This window comes from Drosophila miranda, chromosome XR, assembly GCF_003369915.1.
Source record: "Drosophila miranda strain MSH22 chromosome XR, D.miranda_PacBio2.1, whole genome shotgun sequence".
NCBI lineage: Eukaryota > Metazoa > Arthropoda > Insecta > Diptera > Drosophilidae > Drosophila > Drosophila miranda.
In genome coordinates this window covers 22,771,728-22,793,199 of record NC_046674.1, presented here as the reverse complement: position 1 = coordinate 22,793,199, position 21,472 = coordinate 22,771,728, and the positions used below count along the sequence as shown (strand labels likewise).

At 45.3% G+C, this 21,472-nt stretch overlaps 2 protein-coding genes across 3 annotated transcripts; both read right to left on the bottom strand.

Moving 5' to 3' along the window:
• Positions 1-92: 92 nt before the first annotated feature.
• On the bottom strand, positions 93-6,652 carry LOC108151126. The gene is made up of 3 exons (XM_017279547.2): positions 6,467-6,652; positions 2,276-2,848; positions 93-1,480 (listed from the first exon to the last, which is right to left on the bottom strand). Exons 2-3 carry the CDS (start codon positions 2,708-2,710, stop codon positions 1,121-1,123), a joined length of 795 nt encoding a protein of 264 aa, XP_017135036.1. The 5' UTR covers positions 2,711-2,848; positions 6,467-6,652; the 3' UTR covers positions 93-1,120.
• A 1,368-nt stretch (positions 6,653-8,020) lies between these two features.
• Positions 8,021-20,964, bottom strand: LOC108151119 (opsin, ultraviolet-sensitive). Of its 2 annotated transcripts, XM_033387677.1 has the most exons (5): positions 19,380-20,964; positions 12,229-12,336; positions 11,162-11,702; positions 10,726-11,042; positions 8,021-10,664 (listed from the first exon to the last, which is right to left on the bottom strand). In XM_033387677.1, exons 3-5 carry the CDS (start codon positions 11,413-11,415, stop codon positions 9,787-9,789), a joined length of 1,449 nt encoding a protein of 482 aa, XP_033243568.1. In that variant the 5' UTR covers positions 11,416-11,702; positions 12,229-12,336; positions 19,380-20,964; the 3' UTR covers positions 8,021-9,786. The 2 variants fall into 2 exon arrangements, with proteins under 2 accessions (XP_033243568.1, XP_017135026.1); XM_017279537.2 differs by lacking the exon at positions 12,229-12,336.
• Positions 20,965-21,472: the final 508 nt, after the last annotated feature.

Here is a 21,472-nt window from a genome sequence, read left to right as displayed (position 1 = left end):
GAAGGTTTTTTTTTTTAATTTTTAAATTTCAATAAAATAAAACTATAAACAAGTGAAAAGTGTTTGTGTGGAACTTACCATTTTGTCGGATGCTAGGGAAACTACTGGATTTTCAGTCTCTTAAAGTTTATTCAATATATTCTTGTATACTAAAATATATAGGTATATATGTATATATAATGTATGTGTATGTGTACGTGTACGTGTATATGTATAGGCTATTCCAAATATTAATATTTGATGGTTTGTTTTTTGATTTCCTTGTAACAATATCTCGTTTAACATTAATTTTGATTACTACGATTTGGGTCTCTACTACTACTATGTATGTATGTATGTATATGTATTGGAATATTGGGTTTGCCATTTGTATGCACATGTATAATATTGTTATTATTATTATCGAACAACAGTCGTAAGTCACACATGTAACACGTTAAGGTAGTACTATAACATCGGGTGGGGAGGGTATCCACAGTCCACATCCACATCCACATCCATAATCCATAATCCATCGCTGTTCTTTTGTATAACCAATGTCACTACACACTATGTAGGTCTCTACGGACAAGTGCACGCTCATTCGTGTTCACATGTTCGTTGTATCTAGAGGGGGAGGCTACACCTACGCTCGATTCTAGTATATATCTATGCTATTGTATGTGTATACCTAGTTCAACTATGGGATTATGTCTCAACTCAACATCAACATCGGTCAACATTGTTTCTAAATGGAAGATTACAGTTTTCTGTATTGATTATGTACCTTGATTAGTTAGCTGATTATGCTTACCGATATGCTTCAACACTTCAAAAAAAAACCACAAAAAAAAACAAAATGTTCAGAAAGAACACTCACGACAAGAAAAACTATCACAAATGGTAAATCAAAATACAAAATTCTACAGGAATCGGGACGTGTTGGCGCCCTGCACTTACTGCCAAGTGCTGCATATTGTCCTCTCCAGTCCACCTCGATCCGGGTGCGTCAGTTCTGTCTCTAGTTGTGGATATTGCCACTGGCCAGCATTCGATATCGGTTCAGCAGCTGCACCGCTGCATCCTGCACGGGCTCGATCTTGCCGTGCGTCTCCTCGTAGGCGTCCAGCATGATTCGCTCTCACAAAACCGTGCACAGGACGAACAGCAGAGACACCAGGCAGAACATGGCCACGATGTCGCGATGCAGCTTCCGATCCCGATAGAAGGGCCGCGTGGAGTAGCTCTCACGTCGCGTTTGACGGAGCAGCCATACCGGAACGAAGAGCTGCAGCAGATCGGGCACCATGAATCCAATGTCCCGCACTATCTGGTGGGCGTAGCCCTCGCCTCGCACTACATTGAGGAAGAACTGATCGAAGCTGCTGGCGAGGATGTGCAGCAGTGCGATGCCAACAATGCAGAAGACCTTCTTCGGTGTGACCACATTCGTGGTGCTGGCCAGGTGCATCACCAGCACCGTTGAGAACAGTTCGGTAATCTGAAAAATTGGGATGCAAATTTATAGATTATATTAATTTCGAGAGGTAATATGTACAGACATATGTACATTAAAGATAATTCCAGAATCATTTCTGGATCGACTGCTGTTCGACTCAGCACGTTAAGGTTCCGCTCAAAAGGTGTTCCGCGAATATATGAAAGTATATTTAAAGGTCATGTCGAAGCGGTCTCAACTCTCCTACATCTGTATAAATAGTATGTAAACGGATGGAATTGAAATGTGTTTCTTGACCACTTCAAGAAATAAAAACTTTGAACTGCGGAAAATAGTTTGTATGGCTGTTATGGAACCAGCAATCGGTTAAATTGAGAAAATCCAATCCGGCCATTTGCTGCCTGGAAAGCAATCAGATTAACGAGGCTGGCAAACAGATTTCCATTATTATTTTCTAGGTCAGCCCACTCATTCTTCGCCCTCGTGAATTGCTCATTAACGGGGTTAAACTTTTGAGTTTATACTTTTACGGGGATAGATTTGCACTTGAAACTTATTACCACGCAGCCCTCGCAGGGCCTATATTTTGCAGTGCTATCTTCTGCCTCGCGGGCGCTCACCAGCCCTTAGTGCAGGAAAAGTGCGAAGTGCTCGGAAAAATGCTCCCATCCTCAGCAGGCGAGGATATTGTCCAAGTTTAGAGCACGCAATCGAACGAACTTTGGCAATAAATTATGGATGACCGGCGCTGCGGCACTTGGGGCTAAGACAAGTCTTAGGGGCACATATGACAACAGCATGTGCCGGGATATTTGACTTTGAAAGTTGTGAGCTTACCGTGAAGAAGAGCTGGTGGTTCCACTGGTTGTAGTAGTCGTCGTTGTAGTAGTTGATGTACGCCCACCAGGCGTAGTAGTGCGAAAAGATGGACAGCAGGAAGAGCAGCAGCATCGAGTACCGCACGCGGCTCTGCAGGATCAGGGCGATGAGCCGCTTAATGCACTCGTACAGGGCAATCACAGCGAAGACGGTCAGTATCCACATCTTGAAGCTGTTGGGAGTGGCATTGAAGTACATGTGCTTGTAGGCGGCCACCCCCGACTCGTAGGGGCCCTTGAACACGGTGTCCCAGCAGGAGCAGGTGCAGAAGTGCCTGTCCACGTACCGGGAGTAGTTCTCCCAGAAGTACCACAGAATGGCAATGTGTGCCGGCGGTATCAGGGCAGGTGCCAGAGAGCCGCAGGCGGTGGGTAGCCAAGTGATGTCCAACATGCTGCTTATACTGATACTAGGTTCTTCACAAAATGATATGTTCTTTGATGGCTTCGGTGCTTGGTTGCGCGTGGTCCTTTGGCCCTCTTCTATTCCACTAGTTTCTTAGTTCAGTCATCATCCATCCCCTGCTTGTGCCTGGAGGAAAGAATTGAGGTTCCCATAAGAAATGGTGTGAATTTCTTATATGTACTCGTACATCTGTATGAACACATCTAACAACGAGAAGGTTGTGTCTTAGAGGACACAGCGTTTATCTGAGATATAGGCGTTCATCCAGACGGACAGACAGACAGACATAGCTAGATCGACTTGGCTATTGATGCTGATCAATAATATATGTACTTAATAGACTCGGAAACGCTTCCTTCTGGGTGTTACACACATCCACTTCCACCAAAATCTAATATACCACCATACTCCTTGAGTATCGGGTATAATTACAGCCAGACAGAAGGGCTAAAGATGCCGATCAAGAATATATCTATATATATTGATTTTTCCTTTGGCTTGCCAAATCTGGGAGAAGTATTATTACTCTATAGAAATTTTTGTGTATAAATACAGTTCCAAGAAACTTTTCACACAATAAATCTATTCTAGTCTTCCTATTTGTACCTCAAATACAGGTGCATATTTATTTGTTCTGACGAATTGTTTATGAGGCAATACCTGAGAATTGTTATGTTATGTTAATACTCGTATTCGGTAACCCGAAAATTTTATCCAAACAAGTAATTATTAGGCGCCATTTATCATTCAGTGATTACCCAATTGAGGCATTTTTTGCCACTGATGCGGGCTAGTGATTGGTTTTTGGGAGTTTATAAATATTTCAATTGGTTTTTTGGGCCAATGCGTTATTTCGGTATTTGCAAAGCTATGAAAATAAACAGAAAAAAAGAAAAGGGGACAAGAAATTTTATTCAGCTGTGTGAAACACATCCCGAGTGTTTTTATTGAAATGAACCCAGAGAAGGCGCACCATTTGACGCATTTCTCACGGTGGGATGGCATGCAAATTTGTCATACGCGCATGTACTCATATATGCCACTGCATTTGCATTTGCATCTGCAGCGGCAGCGGCAACGGCAACGTCTACTGCAACTGCAGCCTGAGTGACCGAGTGAATGTCATCCTCGCAGCGTTCGCAGCTTGTGTGCCCAAAAATGATGCAATTATAAATTCATATACCGTCCGATTGTATCGAAGGCACAGGCACTGCGCTAGCGTCAGGGGCAGGTGCAGAGGCGGAGTACACGCACGGTGAATTGCATTCCAAGCAAGACACCCAGCAGCCCTCTACTCCACCTCCTCCTGCTCCTGGCACTGTTGCCAAAAAACGCAGCGAGCGCTCATCAGTGCGCACCGGGGCTGCCTCTTAATGAATGGTATACTGAGAATGAAAACGAAAATGAGAATGGGACTCGGACTGGGACAGTGACTGGGACTGGGAGAAACAACTACAGTTGGGAATACAATGGGCGGTGCAAAGGGAAGCGAAGGCTAGCTGGGACTTACATGTAGAATCTTTTGATACTCTAGCATCTTTGAATCGGTTTTTTTGCGCCTAAGGTGTTCACATTCATAGTTCCTATGGGGGGTATATGTATGATCTAAAACTTTAAGCCCCAGGGAGTAATTCCGATCAAGATCTTCTCTGCGATGCAAACATCTGGTCAAACGATCTACAAACATCTGTCTACCCACTCCAAGGGTAAAAAGAGTAAAAGTGTAGTTCGAGTAGTGTGCGGCTGCTGCCCAAATTAATTAATACATCGCCTCTGAGATGGGAGGCTGCCAGAATGCTGGCGGGGGAAAACTATTCCGATTTGTTTTCATTGCTGTTGCTGCTGCTGTTGTTGCTGCTGCGGCTGTTGTTGCCCCATAAAAGGCAAGCCGAACCGAGCAGATAAAGCAAACCCAAACGAATCGGAACTAAAGAGCCGAAACAATTGACGTCACGGGGGAAGTCAGGAAGATGCAGCCAAGCATTGGTATTGAAAACTTATCTAAGCAGAAAAGTGAAATCGTTGTAGCATGCGGTATGAATTTCAAGTTGCGAATAGTAAGAGTAGCACCGCACAGTACTCACGCAATCTTCGAATGCCATGTTTCATTCATAAGGGCCTGGGACATGCCAAACGTTATGTGGATGGGATGGATGTGCCTCAAAATATCTGAACGGTCGGGCCCCTCGGGGAGACTTTTGAGTTTGTCAACGTTACTCATGCGGAAAGAGCGTCCTTCAGTCAGCATATAAAAAGGATTCAGCTCCTTCTGTCGTTTCGAATCAATCTTATTCAACTAATGCATAAGTTGAGGGTTCTATTATTTTTCTGCCTTCATCCTATCATACCACAGGGTTTCTGAGCGGAGCCCCAAGCGAGCTGCCTCGAGGGATGTTCACCTTTCTGATAGTGTTGGGCACATGAAAGTGTATTAAATCCCAATACTCGTGGCACACTATGAGCACATTCCCGCTCCGCGGATAGTTGCCGCCCTGCGAATGGGGGTGTACGAATTCACAGATTAACAATTCCTTCAAAGGCTGTGTGCAAACAACACCTCAATCGGTGTCTGTGGCAGTGACTGGATCTGGGTGCCAGAGTGAGTGACGGTGCAACCGGCGACAGTCGTTCGCGTCGTCACTTGAGGTGGTGCCTGGCATTGTGTTCAGTTGCACAGGCAACCAACCCGTCGTATGAGTAATTTGAGTGTGCCGACAGGAGAATGGATAACGGAGGAATGGAATCCCATCCGCCGCCAGGCTAGTCTATGCACTCGAGTGCCGTTCTTTGCATGCTCATTTGTGTTCCTTTCAATTGTCATTCGGGCGCTGTTGTCTGCTTTCGCTGTTCGTTGTTCGCCGGAGTATGCCAGACACTTTGTCCCACAGAGAGAGTCCTCAGAAGTGCTTGCCAGGGGAACGTGCGGAATGTGCCCCAAAGTTGAGAATAAATTTAAGGCGCGCGACCCTAATAGACTTGGCAATCGCAGGTGATAAACGAGTGGGCGATTGCGATTGCGATGGCGATGAGCATGAAATGTCGAATGTTAACTGTCGACATGGCCCGGGCTATAGACACGCGACTGTCGGGACTCCGTGGATACGTAAACATTCCCATATGGGGGGGCGGGGGGCACTTGTGCCCAGACGGGTGTGCATGTCTGGGAGAGGGGCACGGCTGGGGTCACCCTGTAAACGATGTGGGCGGCTGGCTGTGCATTGTGCAGTGAGATAAATCGCTAGCAATAATATTGCCTACATGGCGTTTGTTTAGTCAATATTTGTCTGGGCATCGACGGGGCACGGGCACGCCACACAATACGAGTTGTAGCATCGGGGCACACACATGCCATCGAGTACACAGTGGAGTATACAGTGGAGCACGTTGAATGCGCCACTTGCTCCGTCATGGCTGTATGCTGTATGCTGTATGCCCACAAAGTGGCCTTAGGGAGCTGGGAGCTGGGAGCTGGGAGCTGGGAGCAGGAAAAAAAGCGGAAAATCGAAATACAATTAGGCAAAACGCGGGGCCACTACACCCGTAGTCCTTACGGGTATATAAAACGAACCGAAACCGAGCATAAGCGCGGGAGCTGGGAGTCGTTTGGGTCGGCTGGTGTTTGGACTAGGGATTGACGTTGGGGTGTGGGTTGGCTTTCCTTGGATGCTGGCAATCACTCGCTCTCTTCCCCTTATTGCGCCCGGCTTTTCACTTTTCCTCTCTCACTTTTCCTCACACACTCACTCGACGGCTGCTGCACTGCCTGTGCCTGTGCCTCTGCTTCTGCCTCTGCCTCTGTAGCCGGCAATCACTTTTCTCGATATGTGTAAAATAAATAAAAGTTTCTGTTTAAACAAGTTCCGTTTTGGGTGTGGAAGAAATCTTTGTTGGAACAACAACCGCGGGCTGGTCGGGAAAAATACGACTGAAATTATTGTTATGCTGCGTGTGGATTTTGCTTTTGCTCTGCTTTCACAGCCGGCGCCGGCGTCGTGTCTGGCCCCGTGTTTCCCCACCAGCCAGAAATACTGGGCGAATCTCTCAGCTGTTGGAGCTGGTACTAAGGACGGTTTCTATTCAAATGGTGTCCACTGTATGTGGGCAAACGCTCTCTCTTATTCGTTCTTTCTCTCTGTTACAGCGTTTGGCCCAAGGTATATTTAATTGAAGGTGCGAAGGCAGCTACTATATTCGTGAAGCTGGATGTGTGAAATACCCAGAAAAAAACGTTTCCGACCGCATTAGGCATATATATTCTTGATCAGCATCAATAGCCGAATCGAGCGCCTAGTGCTCAGAGACCATAGAGACCAGCTAGCGCAACCAAATTTTGTATCCAGACTCCCGTGATTTCATACTGTTACAAGTCAAATTTTCGCCCTGCCACCTTCCACCCCTACAGGTAACGAAAGAGAATGACCATATCTAGCAGGTTGTTGAATCTGAATCAGATCAGATTATTGTTATAGCCAGAAGAAAGAAATGCGCTTGCCACGCGCTTACTCATTCCTTCCTTCCCTCTTTCTCTCTCTCTCTCTTACACACTGTACCTCGTTCCGCAGGTTTTGGTGTAATAATAGAAAAAAACTGTTAAAAAAAAAGAAAAAAGATATAATCTAATATATAAACATCTCCCAAGCGGGTTGACTTCTATAATTTTTCCATAATTTTTTTTACCCAAAAATCAGCTTGTCTTTTTTGCGAACAGTGGTATCGCTGTATCGACATAAAACATATGTTGAATAAATTACATAAGTCATAAGTTAACATTTTTACTGAGTGAGTATCGGGCATAAAGTAGAGCCGTGGACCTTGCCGCATCTCACAACGTCCCCGCTCGTTAGTTCAGACTTTGGTGAATACGGATAGATCCGGATAGGCGGATGATTGTAATGTAACCTTCTTGAGACTGGGAGAATGACTTACCTTCTACTGAGTATACCTTGGTGGTGGGGGGCTCTTGTGAGTGTGCGCTCTTCAAAAAATACGGGGAAATGCATGCGGCTTCTTTCGGCGCAAATAAAGCATACGCCCCGTGGCTGCTGCCTATGCTGGTGCAGCTGCTGGGGAAGGGGTGTGCAGCAGATTGCATTATCAGCCGGAATCAAAAGACAATGGACTCGTGTGGATTTAGTTGATGCTGGGATCTTTCAGCACACACACACACTCACAATATTAGGTCCTGTGCAGTCGTTTTTATACTCAGAAATAGTTTCATTTGCTGGCCGTGCACCTGTTGGATGACCCACCGCTGGGAAGCGGCGCTTATGGCCCTTGAAATATATTTAATTACAACATTTTGCACACATTTATTGAAGGTTCTTTGGTTCAACATTGCCGTTAATACAAAACATGTTTATTAAACAATTACGGAATTGAACTAATTTGGATACAAGCGCTTGCACACACAAAAATAAACTGCTGTCAAAGTGCATTTTAAATATGCTAATTAAATTGTTTTCCCTTTGCTCTGTTTCCCTTTCACGTTGTTGGCTAGGTACTCTCTGCAATTCTGTTTTGAGGACCATTACAACCAACACGGTACGAGTTACTGGACCCGAGCCCGTGCCCGTGCTGGTGCTCGTGGCCGTGCCAGTGCCACTGTATCCGTGCTTGTGTCCGTGCCTATTGTTCTCCACCATTTCGAAGGAAACAGTACACAGGTTTGCCCAACAATGGCTTAAATTTGTATTCTCGTAATTAAAATGCTTGGCTACTGGTTCATCTTCTGTTCCGTCATTGTTCTCCGACCCATTGTAATTGTAGTGTCCCTAAATACATGGACATAGTACATATTCTTACACACATACATACATACATACATACAAAAAAAGTGATACACAGATAGAGTAGTACATTTATGGGGTATAAATTCGATATATAGGTTGCTTAGTTCCTTTTCTATGTTCTATCGTCGTGACAGGTACAAGTACTCGTTGACTTTATCAGAGTCGTTCGCTTAGTTAGGTAGAGTGATTACGATATACATACAAACATACAGATCAGATCCCACTATATCTATAAGGTACATAGGGCCACAGGAGTAGACATCAAGACATAAAAGCAATTAAATTAATTTACTTTGCGAAATTGAAAATGTATCTGTGGCTTCCTTTGAATAATGAAAAGCTCTAATGCACAACTAAGCTGCCATCACAATGCAATTGAAATGGGACGCAATCAGGCTGATTGTGCACCCCTCAAATAGTGGCCGAACACAAAAACAATCTGAAAATCCTTTTAATATCATCCTGTCGCTGTCCCCCGAAATTTCCCCTAGTTGCTAATGCCAGACGTGCGTCCGGCTTGCCCAATTATCCAGATTCAATGTATGATTTTCCCTGATATTATGTGTCGTATTTCCATCGCATTGCCCGGCGGGCCACTGCCACTGCCACTGCCACTGCTACGCCCACGGTCACAGACTCGGCCTCTGCGACTCCCAATCGAATCGCTCTTTGTACTAATGTTGCCTTTGCTTATGCCTACCACTTAATTCCCTAGACTTACATAATTACCAGTTCCTATTGCACATGCTGTACTTCGACTATTGTACTCGGATTCCCTCAAAACATTCTGTAAGCTCATTAAATACGAGTTTGTTTTGCTATCACTTTCTTCAGTTGCTGTCGCTGTCGCTGTCGCTATCGCTATCGTTATGGCTATGGCTATGGCTTCTCCTCCTTGAGAAGGAAGAGGGATTTCATAACACACAGCACAATGGCCAAGAGTTCCAGTTCCATTTTCATTTCCGTTTCATTTTTCGTTCGCTTTCATTATGGGGCGCGATGTGGGAGTCCCTCGGCGGCATGGCATCCATTGCAGTGACCCAACAAAGCAGCTGGCTCTTCTTTGTGGCATAGAGATTCACATTGCGCATTCGCATCGGGTCCCCAGTGTGTGTTCGAGTATGCATGACAAATTTCCCCTATGACTGAGGATTCCGAGGATTCGATGTTAAACAGATTGCGCCACAACGCCACTCATATCTATGTGTGTGCCTTCCAGTTGCAGGTTGGCAGAGCGTCATCTTCTCTTTCCTTGGTGCGACATACTCTTACCTTTTAGAACTTACTCTGCTCCATGCCGGTGTACGAGGAGTTATTAAACTCAGCCACAACGACAATTTCCTCGTTCTCCTCCGTCTCCTCGGGCACCATCATCAGGTTGTTGTTCATTAGGTAGGACTCCACCCGGTGTTCCGCGTCGAGGGGTGGACGCAATCGTCGGTTGAACGAGGACCTTGAGCGGGTCATGTATGAGGATCGTGTGGTGGAGACCCTCCTCAGGACGCCGCGTCCAAAGAAGAGCATGCGGACCTCGACGCGGAATCGGGGATGCGTGGCGGCATACAAGTACGGGTCCACGCAGGCGGCTGTCTTGCAGAAGAGTGCCGGTATCATGGAGCCCAGGGGCGTGATGTGCCGCTCCTGGCCGAAGACCCCCATCATGGCCACGATTGCGTAGGGCGACCAGGCCAAGAACCACAGTCCGATGATGGCAGCCACGATGAATGCCAGCTTCTGCTCCGTCTTGGCCTTGTCCTTGTTCGACTGGATGCGGCTCGCCGTGAACACCACCTTGAGGATGTAGAAGTACGAGTACACGATGGTGGTCAGGGGGACGCAGTATGCGGCCACAAAGAAGAGGGCCATGAAGATGCGCGCAGGGGTCTCCTTGTTCAGATAATCAAAGCTGCAGGTGGTCAGGAATCCCTCCGGCACGTAAACGGAAAGCCCGATATCCAGGGCGGGCATCACCGCAAAGAGGAAGCTGTAGGACCAGATGAGGAAGATGATCAGGTAGGAGCGAAGTCGCGAGCAGCGGCGCAACGGCTGGAGCGGATGTACCACAACATTGTACCGATCCAGGGCGATGGCCGTTAGTGTCCCGATGGCGCAGGTGCCACTGAGGCCGCCCACAAATCCATAGATGCGACAGGCTGCGGGCAAAGTTGGTTAGTGGAGGGCAGCGCCCAATCTCCTGCCTGCATCGCTACTCACCTGCATCGCCCAGCGCCGGCCCCTCCTTGATGTTGTTGTATATTGCAATGGGACACTTGACGAGCATTAGAAAGTCGCAAATGGCCAGATTCATCACCAGAATGTTGGCCGGCGTCCGCAGCGACTTGCGGTTCGCGAACATGAAGATGACGAACGCATTCCCCACGCACCCCACCACCGAGATGAGGCAGTAGAGGGCGGCCATGAGGTAGAACGTGCTGGATTTCGGCGGCTCGAATTGCAGCCAGAACGGGTTCACTCTGGCAATGTAGCTGAGGTCGTACTTGTCGCGATAGTGTATATAGCCGGGATATGAACTGGAATTAATCAAAGGATGTTTAGCAAGGAGAAAGATGATCGCAGGCACATACAATTCCAAAAGCTACATAGAGCCCTTCATCTTTTCGAATTAGCCTCAGGTCATTCGGATAATTACCTCAGTACCGTAGATACATTGTCATTCACCTCGTGCTTGTCTGGGACCTTTCCCACAGCTTCCGCTGCGGAAGTTGTGGATGCCGTCGCTGCGGCCGCAGAGCTGGTGGTGGCGGCAACCAGAGATGTGTTGGGGCTGGTGCTACTGTTGGCCAGCATCTCGGAAAGGGACAGCGCACTGGTGAGCCAGAGGCTGCTGCCAGCTGCCTCCGTCGTCAGCGTGGGCAGGGCTGCCATGAGGGCCTCCATGACCATGGCGTGCGGTTCGCCTTTTGCCAAATGTACGGGCTTCTCCAAACTCAAACTGGAGCCGGGACGTGACAGGTTGCGTGTGCCCGATGTGCCTTAGAGGTGAGTTCCGCTTGGACGCTGGGATTGCGCTTATTTACTTGTCGGCGCTCCAATTACCGCATTTGGCAGTGCTGCCTCGTGTTGCAGCTCCCCGGCTGTCCTCATTGGTAGTGCATCACGGCGGACGCGGCGGTCACGAAGCATTTTCAATGTGCACAGACACAACCAATTAGCCCTCGGCCAGGGGATGGCTGAAAGAGGACATATAAAAGCGTAGTTTCTCTTAATCGATGCTCTTGGTTTGATTAGTCCTCCGCCTTCTTGCGGATGGTCATGGCTTAGTAGTTATTTCAGCATCAATTTAATCACATTTTAGAGGTTCAGCTCGGTCCTTGTCTCAACCAAAAACTTAAAAAGTTAAACCTGGGCCCTCAGCAAAGTTTAAGACAAACAAAATTCGATACCCGCTACTCGGATTATCTTCATTTCTGTGTATTTATAAGTAAACGGAAAAGGCGTGAACTATCTAGAAAGTGTTTTTAAAATAAACGGTAAGGAATATGGTCATACGGCCAAAGGGAACGAACGAAACCATTACAAGCATATCGGAAATTGAAGCATAATAAAGATGCCAATACAAAGATTGCAACTCTAGATGCCAGATGACCAGTGCTTCTGAAAGAGGTTTTGACAGCAACCACCGAAGTCTCTAGTAATGATTCTTATCGGCTGCACAGAGTACGCTTCGGGGAATACAGATTGCATAAAATTGCTTACCTAAACTTAACATCAGCCTTTGTCTATCAACCAGGGAGGGAGCAGCAGGTGGGCCCTCGATAAAGAAGTTCTTACAACCAGCGTGAAACCAATAACATTGTCTTGGTTCTGAAAGAGGGAGTTTGAAAGAAATCCAAACTTAAGTATTTTCTCACTTCCTCTCCTTAATTGACATATTTAACTATATTTTTGTTGATGCCGCTCAAGAGTTAAATACATAGGTATCCGAAAAATGCCCGAAAAAGTGTGCTACGAAATGGGTCGAAACTTTATTTGGCCCATAAAGGATAGATGTACAGTGTAGTTTATTATTCCACCACAAGACAGTTGAGCAACTTAATTTCAATTATTATTTGGCACATGCGCAGCGTTTCACAAAGGTCTGAACACGTTCATGTTTTGGCAACAACTGAACTTGCCACACGGAGTCTGCCGCCATTTATATGTTTGCCCGCACGGCCTCTCGAGACAAAAATGATGGTGCGTCCACCCTCAATGAATTTATAGGACGGAACTGAAATCAATTAACACCTGAATGTAACCCAAATTCTGCGGCTGAGCTGCTGGAGGACTGTCCAGACAGGCGGGCAGGCAGGTATTCAGCCAGGCAACTACTCCGATGAGAACTGATTATGCAAATCCTGGGAAGCCTTGTTAATTAGGGCAACTTAATTGCTTATTAAATAACTAGAATCCGGCCACGTGCGCCCTGCAGGACCCATGAACTTGAGGTTCTGCCGCAAGTGCTCTACAACTAAAACTTAAACATGAACTTCTCAAAGTCAACCTCCTTCGCGGGGCTCCAGCGCCAGCGCCAGCGGCAGAACCAGAACCAGAACCAGAGGCGGAGTCAGAGCACTTGGCAGCCGAGGCCAAAGACAAATTCCGATAACAAAAGTTTGTGCAGAAACAGCAGCTGGAAAAGAACAACTTCAGCTTTCAGTCAGCAGAACAACTGCACAACGAGGGTACAACAACTACAAGTGACCAGGTCCCGGGTCCTTCCGCTCCAGCGTCTTCTTATTATACGAGTATTATTATATTTACAACTCTTGACGGCTCTGCCTTTGTGTGAGATCCCGCTGGAAAATAGTTCAGTTTTTGTAAACGGCCTGAATGCGGCGCTGGCTGTGGCTGTTGCTGTGGTTGGTGCTTTATGCCATTTAATTGGCACTAATTGGCCAATTCAAATTTGTCATAGCCCTTGCTCTTGCTCTGCGCGCACAAAGGACACTAGTTTTTGGTTTTTGCCCTCATAACTTTCGGCCTTTGTTCTGGCTCGATGCGAAATAAATTTTGCTGCAAATCGAAACGAGCCGTTTTGTCCCATTGGTTGAAATTCTGTGGCAAAAAGCAATGGCATTGGCAATGGTAACGGCAATTAATCATTCATAAAGGATGGCGTTCCCATCGCCACACATGAGGAAATGTGTTTGGGCGCCGGCGTCTAGAGGCATGTGGCAATTAAGCAGCTAAGGTCGGCTGTCAGTTAATTTGAGCTCTGCACAGGCTGGGTCTGAGTGCCCCACAAATGTGCCATGTGCGACAGTTCAAAAGACTGCAGCAGATGCTCTTTTCAGTCACTTTTCAAGAAATTTCACACAAAAAACTGAACGCCACTTAAACAATGATTTGGCAGATTGCTCAAACTTTAGGCCGTACTTTCTCCTAATAGGCGAATAGGCGAATGCCAAGAAGAAAATGAACAAATATAGAATCAGATAATATAAACAACTAGCAAGCCATTTGCCGCAATACTATGAACTATTTCTGTTCAATTTGAGCGCAAAAGAAAGGAAAACTATTCCCGATTGAGTTTTCATTCAAGAGTAGAAAATTTCACTTGAACGGTTCCACGTATTTGGTCGATAAGCAATTGGTCAATTGGGTGTAACTAGTTGAAACCAAATCTGAGCAACTGTTGCACTTCAGTTTGCGAAATACATATTGAATTGATTTCAAACAACACTTTAATGGCTGGTTCCCAGCCTTGGCAGACAAAAATAGATGTTGACTGATTGTATGCCACGTTTGGAAGCTGTCATAAGCAGATTAATCGAATTGTCGAACAACAATCGCTCAGGACAGTTGCTGAAACGTGATTGATGTTTCCCCAGCAGCCCGCTTCACAGAAGGGGAATCAAAGGAAGTGAGTCTCCCCCATCCCCAATCTTCAAAAAAAATAGAATCATGTGAGCAACCAGACCTGTTAGGCGACAACCTCTCTAACTAGGGAGCCCATTAGCTCCAGCCTTTTTTCTTTTGTGCGAACTGGCGTGACTTGTTAGTGCACGTTTGACATTCATTTGATTAGAGTCGAGTCGAGTCGTGTCGTGTCGAGTCGTATCGCGTCGAGTCGAGTCCTTTCAATGTATCGCCACTGCCGTCGCAATCGGCCAGGCCTTTATATAAGTGTTATCTATCGCCCGTGCTAGGCCCGCGCAGACCTCCACGGTGGCTCTTTTATATGGGAATTACTGGTCCTTCAATTGAATTTGCACATTTGGCTGGTGCACCAGGATTTGGCTTCCGAATGCAAATGCAAATGCATTTTATTCTTTATTTTTCCGGTACAATTTCATCTGCACTCAAAATTTAATTACTAGTGGAAATGGTTTGAAAGGTTCCCGCCTCTCATCTGCCGGAGAACTGTGGCCTGGGCACGGCCTGCGGGGACGGGTGGGGACAATTATCCGGCCACTTGCAAGGACGCAAATCGCTGAGAGCGGGCGCAAAAGAGCAAGCAACAATAATTTATTTAAATTAAGTTTCAATTTCTTGTGGTTGCAGTGGCTGCTCCTTCGTTTGCGGAGCAAAGCTCTTTCGGCTGATGTTACCGCCAGTGCAAACAGCTGTCATGGCAATTGCATTGCGGAAAGCGCTCGGGGGGGACTAGGATAAAAAGCATTCAGAGGTTGATGGGAGCCCCATAATGAACAATGCAGATAAGTGGGAATCACTTTACTAAATTGTGCCGAGTGCTGCATAGAAATTATAGTACTCTGTCCGAGATTTGAGCGTGGGTGTGGGTGTGGGCGTGGTAGTGGTAATTATTTTATATTCAGTTGGTATGTACTTGAATTGCTATTAAAAGTAAGCCGTACTGGCCGTATTAGCAGCCTTTTGAAACCATTCAACTGGAAGGACAGCTGCCCTTACTTTGATTATATCTTAACACAATTATTGAGCAAGACCACAAGGATGCATTTCATTGAATAGATGTTAATAACCAGCTTCTCAGCACAGATAATTACATTTCAACTCGCATAAATGTGAAATGACCAATGACTCCCAGATGCGCAGGGATACATAACCATATGGGGTTCTGTGCTATTCCTAATCGCTTTCAATGAAATCAAGTTCGTGTTTGGAGGAGGGAGGATAGGGGGAGGGGTCAAATAAATGTAAAGCCTTTACGGAAACTTGGCAGACGACAAGGTATGAATAGATATGATACACTAGTCAACCTATTTTTACTTTTGCGCTAATGTCCTTAGTCTTTTCTCTCTGATTAAATTATAAATATATTTTTGGAGGCAATATAAATGGGTAGAAATATTAGAATACTTTCAATCAATATCTAAAAATAGTTGTGTTGAATAGTGTAATCGCTTTTGGATTCCAGTGGGGGCACCAATCAATGCTGTTAATGAGGATAAGAGGCGTTGCATCGCCATCACATCACCCGAGCAGCAACACGCCGCTCACGGATTACCCCTGTTTTTGCTCTAAATAAAATCTAATTTATTCGTGTTCCCAATGTAAACGTTTTATGGAAACTTGGCAGGGGACAAGTTATGCATAAATATGTGTAGGGAAAACTTTGCGTGTTTTCGAACAACGTTTTCATGGGGACAAAGTTCGACGATTGGATGGAAGTCCCGGGAGCTCTTGGTTCAACTATTCTTGGACATAATTTGGCATTTTCTTTGGCTCCTTCCTACCTTCTGCCTTGGCTTACAGATAGATCGATTTTAGCCCGTATACAGGTCCTGCTGAAATTCATCTGTAGTGTATTTTATTATTAGTTTTCCTTTAATCTCTTGTTAAAAAGAACATTTGTTTGTGCTCTCAAACCAATACAACAAATGCACAAAGTCTAAAGTCTAAAGCCTTAAATCCAAGGCCTAATACAAATGTCTGGGCAAAAATGTGCAATCTATGCTAATAACAAACACGCGAATAAATTCAATTAATAATCAAAGAGCGCAAAGCAAAGCTCGTCCAAAGGATGCTTCGAAATGAATACCTTTGGATTACATATATGTACATAAGAGTATGTGTATATATATATATGTATGTATGTTTGTAAATATACTATAACATCATGAAAGGATGGCGTCATAAATGTACGAGTGCATGGTAAACGGGTTTGTTTTGCCCATCAAAAACAGCAATCTAATAGCAATGGATACATTGACAAGCAAATATTTTTAAAGAACGTGGCCATTTCAAGGACGTTGTAAAGTTGGCTTATCTGCTGTTGGCTGAAGTATTGATACTTAAACCATCCATAGTTTGGCACTTTCCAGCAATCCTTAAACATTTTAAAATCTTTAAAAACATAAAAAAATAATGCGTAATACTGTCACTGCTTGGTTTGGCAAGCTCTTGTCGAATTCATCAGACTGTTGCACTCGTTTTCCTGGAACTCGGCTTGGAAGACCATTAATCGAGATTCTGGCTCTGGCTCTGTCTCTGTCTCGGCCTCTGCCTCTGCCGTGGATGCAATATCCAGACAAATTGGCGTGGAAAACACCATGATTAACGACAATTTACGGGCTTTAGTTTCGTCACGTTCCGTTGGATCTGTTCGCCTTGGTGGATCCCATATGGGGAACAGCCAAACACGAATTTGGTTATAATTGCTGTATAAAAAAGTTTCCACCAGCCACCGAACAAGCACCATATGAATGTATTATGCACATATCTGGTACAGGAACATGCATCCCGACCATTATAGGACTTTAAATAGTCATGTCGCGTTTGGGGCAAGCTTTAAAGGGTCTGACTGCCACTGGCATTCGTTTCTGCACTCCCACTCGTAAACGCAGGACGCATATATCTGTCACATATCTGTGGAACGGGCTCATAGGACTCGCCTGGAATGGAATGGAATGGAATGGAATGTGCCTCACTTATTTCTCATATGCAGCATCAAAAGGCAGCTCTGCTCCGGTGAACCCGTATTTGGCTAAATCTTCTCAAGCATATTGAGCATTCTGCTATTTTCGTAAAACCCACAAAGGATTCACTAGAAGGGTCACCTTTGACCGTCGAAGAAAAATCCTGTACATATTTATTTTGTGATTTTGTTTTTGCTTTTGCGATGTGAGCCCATGACCCCCATGGGTGTATTGATTTACGCTCGCGCCAGTTTTCATTTCACAGTTTTCAGTTATGTATGTATGTAGTATGTAGTTTATTGCAGTCCTCATCCGCACTTACCACTCACCTCTTTCGGCCACTGTAACATGCCCCTGCGCCTGCCCCTGCCCCAGCCTCTGCCCCTGCCCCTGGCCCGTCTAGATATTCTAAATGAAATGTTTGCCGCCCAAGGCTGCCACTGAAAGTTCTATGCCGCCATCATCAACAGGCACTTAAAGGCCTAAATGTAGTTCTGATGGATGCGGGTGCTGGGTGATGATTCTGGGTGATGGTTCTGGTGCTGATGCTGGTTCTGCTGTTAAGATACTGGGACCATGAGACAGGTCTCTGCTGCTGAATCCGAGAACGCCGTCGCATTAGAGCATGTCAAGTATTCATTTTGCTTGGATTTAAGGCACGACGGCTTTAAGATATGGATTGCATTGTGACCCACCCGGTGGCAGGCCAAAGCTCAGAAGTGCACTCGCAGTGGCATGTGAGAGGGTGCGCAGCATGGAGGAGAAACTGATACGGACGCCCTGCATCACTCCGGGCAGGCCAAGAGAGGTTTCCCCGAGGCCAGCTGCTCAAGGAGCAGCATCACAGGCCGGGTCCGAGCCCCTCTTCATGGGGCTTATAAGTCAGACGATGCAAGATGCCACGACTTGTTAACTTGGTAAATGTCACAAAGACCGGCGGCCACTCAGGTGTGTCTGACAAACAAAGGAGGCGATATTAGCCGAAATGGGGCCGGGGCCCAAAGACCGAGAAAGGCAAAGAAAAAGGTAAAGGAATGGAGCCAGCACTGCAGCTTGTCGACTAATTCTTGATATATTTCAGCTTCTTCCATCGGAATGGAACATGTCGTTGGAATCCGCTTAGTCGCCGGGGCGATGGTCAAGTGTTTCTCGGACATTGGATTGTTTTTCCGGCCCATGAGCAAACAGGTTTAAGCTTTTCTCAATTGTCAATTAAGACGCCCGTTACCGTGTTTTCACGGATGAAAGAGCAGTCTAAATCCTCTTAAAATAAACTGACTGTTGAACAACTTAATGATTAATGTGTCTGGAATACAATTTTCCCCCATCGAAAGTTGCATTGGATATGGTTGGACACGAGTTCGAATCGCAGTTTATTTATTCATAATAAATGTGACAAGCGTTAACTAAAAAGCCCTAAAAATGACGCCAGACAGAATGCTGGCTAGAAAATAAAGTTCAGCACAAAACATTTAAAGTCAACACTTCTACACTGCAATTTATTTTGCACTTGCGACACATAAATTAACTCTAGAGATCTGAGATAACTGAGATAAATGATTCAAAAATGAAACAAAATCCTTGGAATTGCTAATCGCTCAGCAGAATAATGAAACATAAAAGACAATGCCATATACTTTTAGGTTTCTTTTGGTTCAATTTCATTCCCGCAATATTTGTATTTTACGCCGAAAACGAATGTGGATTCTACCAGAGATTTTACTAGAGGTTTCGTAAATGAAAATAAAGAGATTTAAAAAGTTGAGATCCTCAATTATGCTGATCCAGATGAATCATAAATTCCAAAAAGTTGCACTTTTTATGTGTGAAATGTGTGTTTAGGGCTGTATTCAACTAAATATCTAGGCTTAATACCTAAATTTAAATCTCGGCTGGAATATATGTACTTCTGTGGCCTGCAAATTTTTACATTTGGGAGCATATCCTATAAATATCCTATAAAAGCCTCAAAGGTTCATATATACATATATATACAGTGCCGCTATAAGTTTTCAACCAACTTACCAGTTTTGATGCAGTAATTTGTACTTTATAGATAGATTAATCTTTAATGAAACAAGAAAGTTGGCTTTCTGTAGGACACGCATTTATGAGACATTTCTTTTTTCAGAAACATTTTAGAAACATAAAAAAAAGGAAACCACAACAAGCATTTTTCTGATTCAATTCATTTGGTACACGAGGGAGTTTTTTATTCTCAGCTCAATATTTTTGGGCTGCTTACATTAAAACTAGTTCTTCGAGGATTCATTCGAGATATTCTGAGATTGGTCAAACTTTTTTGGCGAGTGTATTTGTTCGTTTAAGTGTAGCGGATGTGTGCTAAACCAATCAAATCAGTGACTCTGCTCACCTTTTGGATTTATTGTGCAGTCTTTTCGTATCTCAGAGGATACTGAATCTATATACTTTAGCTCTGCTTTTATTTGGATTAACAAAGCGGCATTGTAACTTTCCCGAAACTTAAATGTTATCTGATTGCGAAATTGTCATTTCAATTGCCACTTGCTGCCGAAAAGGAAAATTCGTTGGGAAAAGTTCCTTAACAATTTATCATCGGGCGGACCCAAAGTTTACCAACTGCGATTGTGGAGTGGCGCCAATTGGACGTAAAACTTTCCTGCGAATTCAACTGTTTATCCAGTAAAATTATGCTGAATGGTGATTTTTTTAAAGGCCTTAAGCCGTTTGTTTGATATCTTCGTAAGCCGCTCTGAGCTGCTTATGCAGGAAATAAACTTGTTGACACGCGGCGTGTACGCGAGTTTTAATTAAGTCGGGGACCCTCACACGGAAACGGAGATCCACCGAAGCGACCGACTCGTCAGACTCCCAAAGGACTTTCGCCAATCCGGCACGGACTGACTGAAGGCTCGCGTACGACTGAGCCACAGGATCCAGCAGCTGGCGTTTTTATCAATGAAAATTGTTGCTTGTCGCAGGCAGTGGCATCCTCCGCCGAGCAGACCATCCAGTTGGTAGGTGCAAAGCACCGAGAGAGAGAATGTGGCAACGGCGAGAGAGAGAGAGCAGTGGCGAGTGCTCTTAGTGGGGGCTCTCCGCTCTTAAAGCCAACCGCATCCACATGCCTAAAAGTTGGCTTACTGATGGCACCGTTTCGCATACATATATGATGCGTCGGCGACAAAGAATGCCGCGATTTGGTCAGTAAAATAAGCCCCTGGGAACAGGGCCCAGGGCCCAGGAGCAGTCATTGGCTTAGCACTTCTGATGCCTTAATGGATGATGCTTGATGGTGGATGGTAGATGGTGCATGGACCATTGATAAAAGCTGTGAGCTTATGGGTGATTATGGGCGAGCCGCGCCATGCCTGTAGGCTCTTTTCGGATTGGAGTTGCGGCTGGGGCGCGCGCGTGCCATGGGCAACCGCAGCCTTTCCGTGCCACTAGCTGGACACGTTACACTGCATTATGCAATTGAAGGCACTTTGAAAGTACAGTGTCTGCGTTCATTCAGAGGTCGTAATGACGATAACGGAGGGATATCTGATAAACAGCTATACCGATATGATAGGCGCCAATGCATAAACGCCCTGGAGTATGGTTTTGGAGACCGCGACAACAAATAGTTCGAGCTGCGACGACAAACTGGCAGCCCTTCCTGGTCGGGGCACTCTCCTGGACCACTTTTAGTCGTAAATTGACTAAAGCCAGCCGCAGCTCGTCGGCAGTTGCACTTTAATTAAAAATAAATAGGAATAAAGGCCGCCCCTGCTGTTCCCTGTCCCATGCTAAATGCCAACGAGTCTTATTAGAATGATTATTGATGTGGATGTTGATGTTGAACAGTCGCTGGGATTATTGCCGGGAGCTTTGTTCAGAACTGGCTCTCTCCATCTCTATCTGAACTATGATGTCGATTACTCAGCACATACCCCAGTATGCATCTCCCTACCCTTATCTATATCTCTCCGTAATCACGGTGGCTCGTCATGCTCCGGGCAACTCTTTGCGCTGTGACTTTTTTTACAATTCCGACGAAATACTCATTTTTGTGCATTTATGTATTTCGTAGGCAAGTGGTTTTCGTTTGGTCTCGTTCGGTTTGGTTAAATCTGGGCAAAGCAACAGCAAAG

Excerpts from the sequence above, each read along its gene's own strand:
- LOC108151126 (XM_017279547.2), bottom strand. The coding sequence starts at position 2,710 with ATGTTGGACATCACTTGGCTACCCACCGCCTGCGGCTCTCTGGCACCT. Across the intron at positions 1,481-2,275 it reads ACCACCAGCTCTTCTTCACG|ATTACCGAACTGTTCTCAAC; the intron begins GTAAGCTCACAA and ends CCAATTTTTCAG.
- LOC108151119 (XM_033387677.1), bottom strand. The coding sequence starts at position 11,415 with ATGGTCATGGAGGCCCTCATGGCAGCCCTGCCCACGCTGACGACGGAG. Across the intron at positions 11,043-11,161 it reads AATGTATCTACGGTACTGAG|TTCATATCCCGGCTATATAC; the intron begins GTAATTATCCGA and ends GATTAATTCCAG. Across the intron at positions 10,665-10,725 it reads GCCGGCGCTGGGCGATGCAG|CCTGTCGCATCTATGGATTT; the intron begins GTGAGTAGCGAT and ends CTTTGCCCGCAG.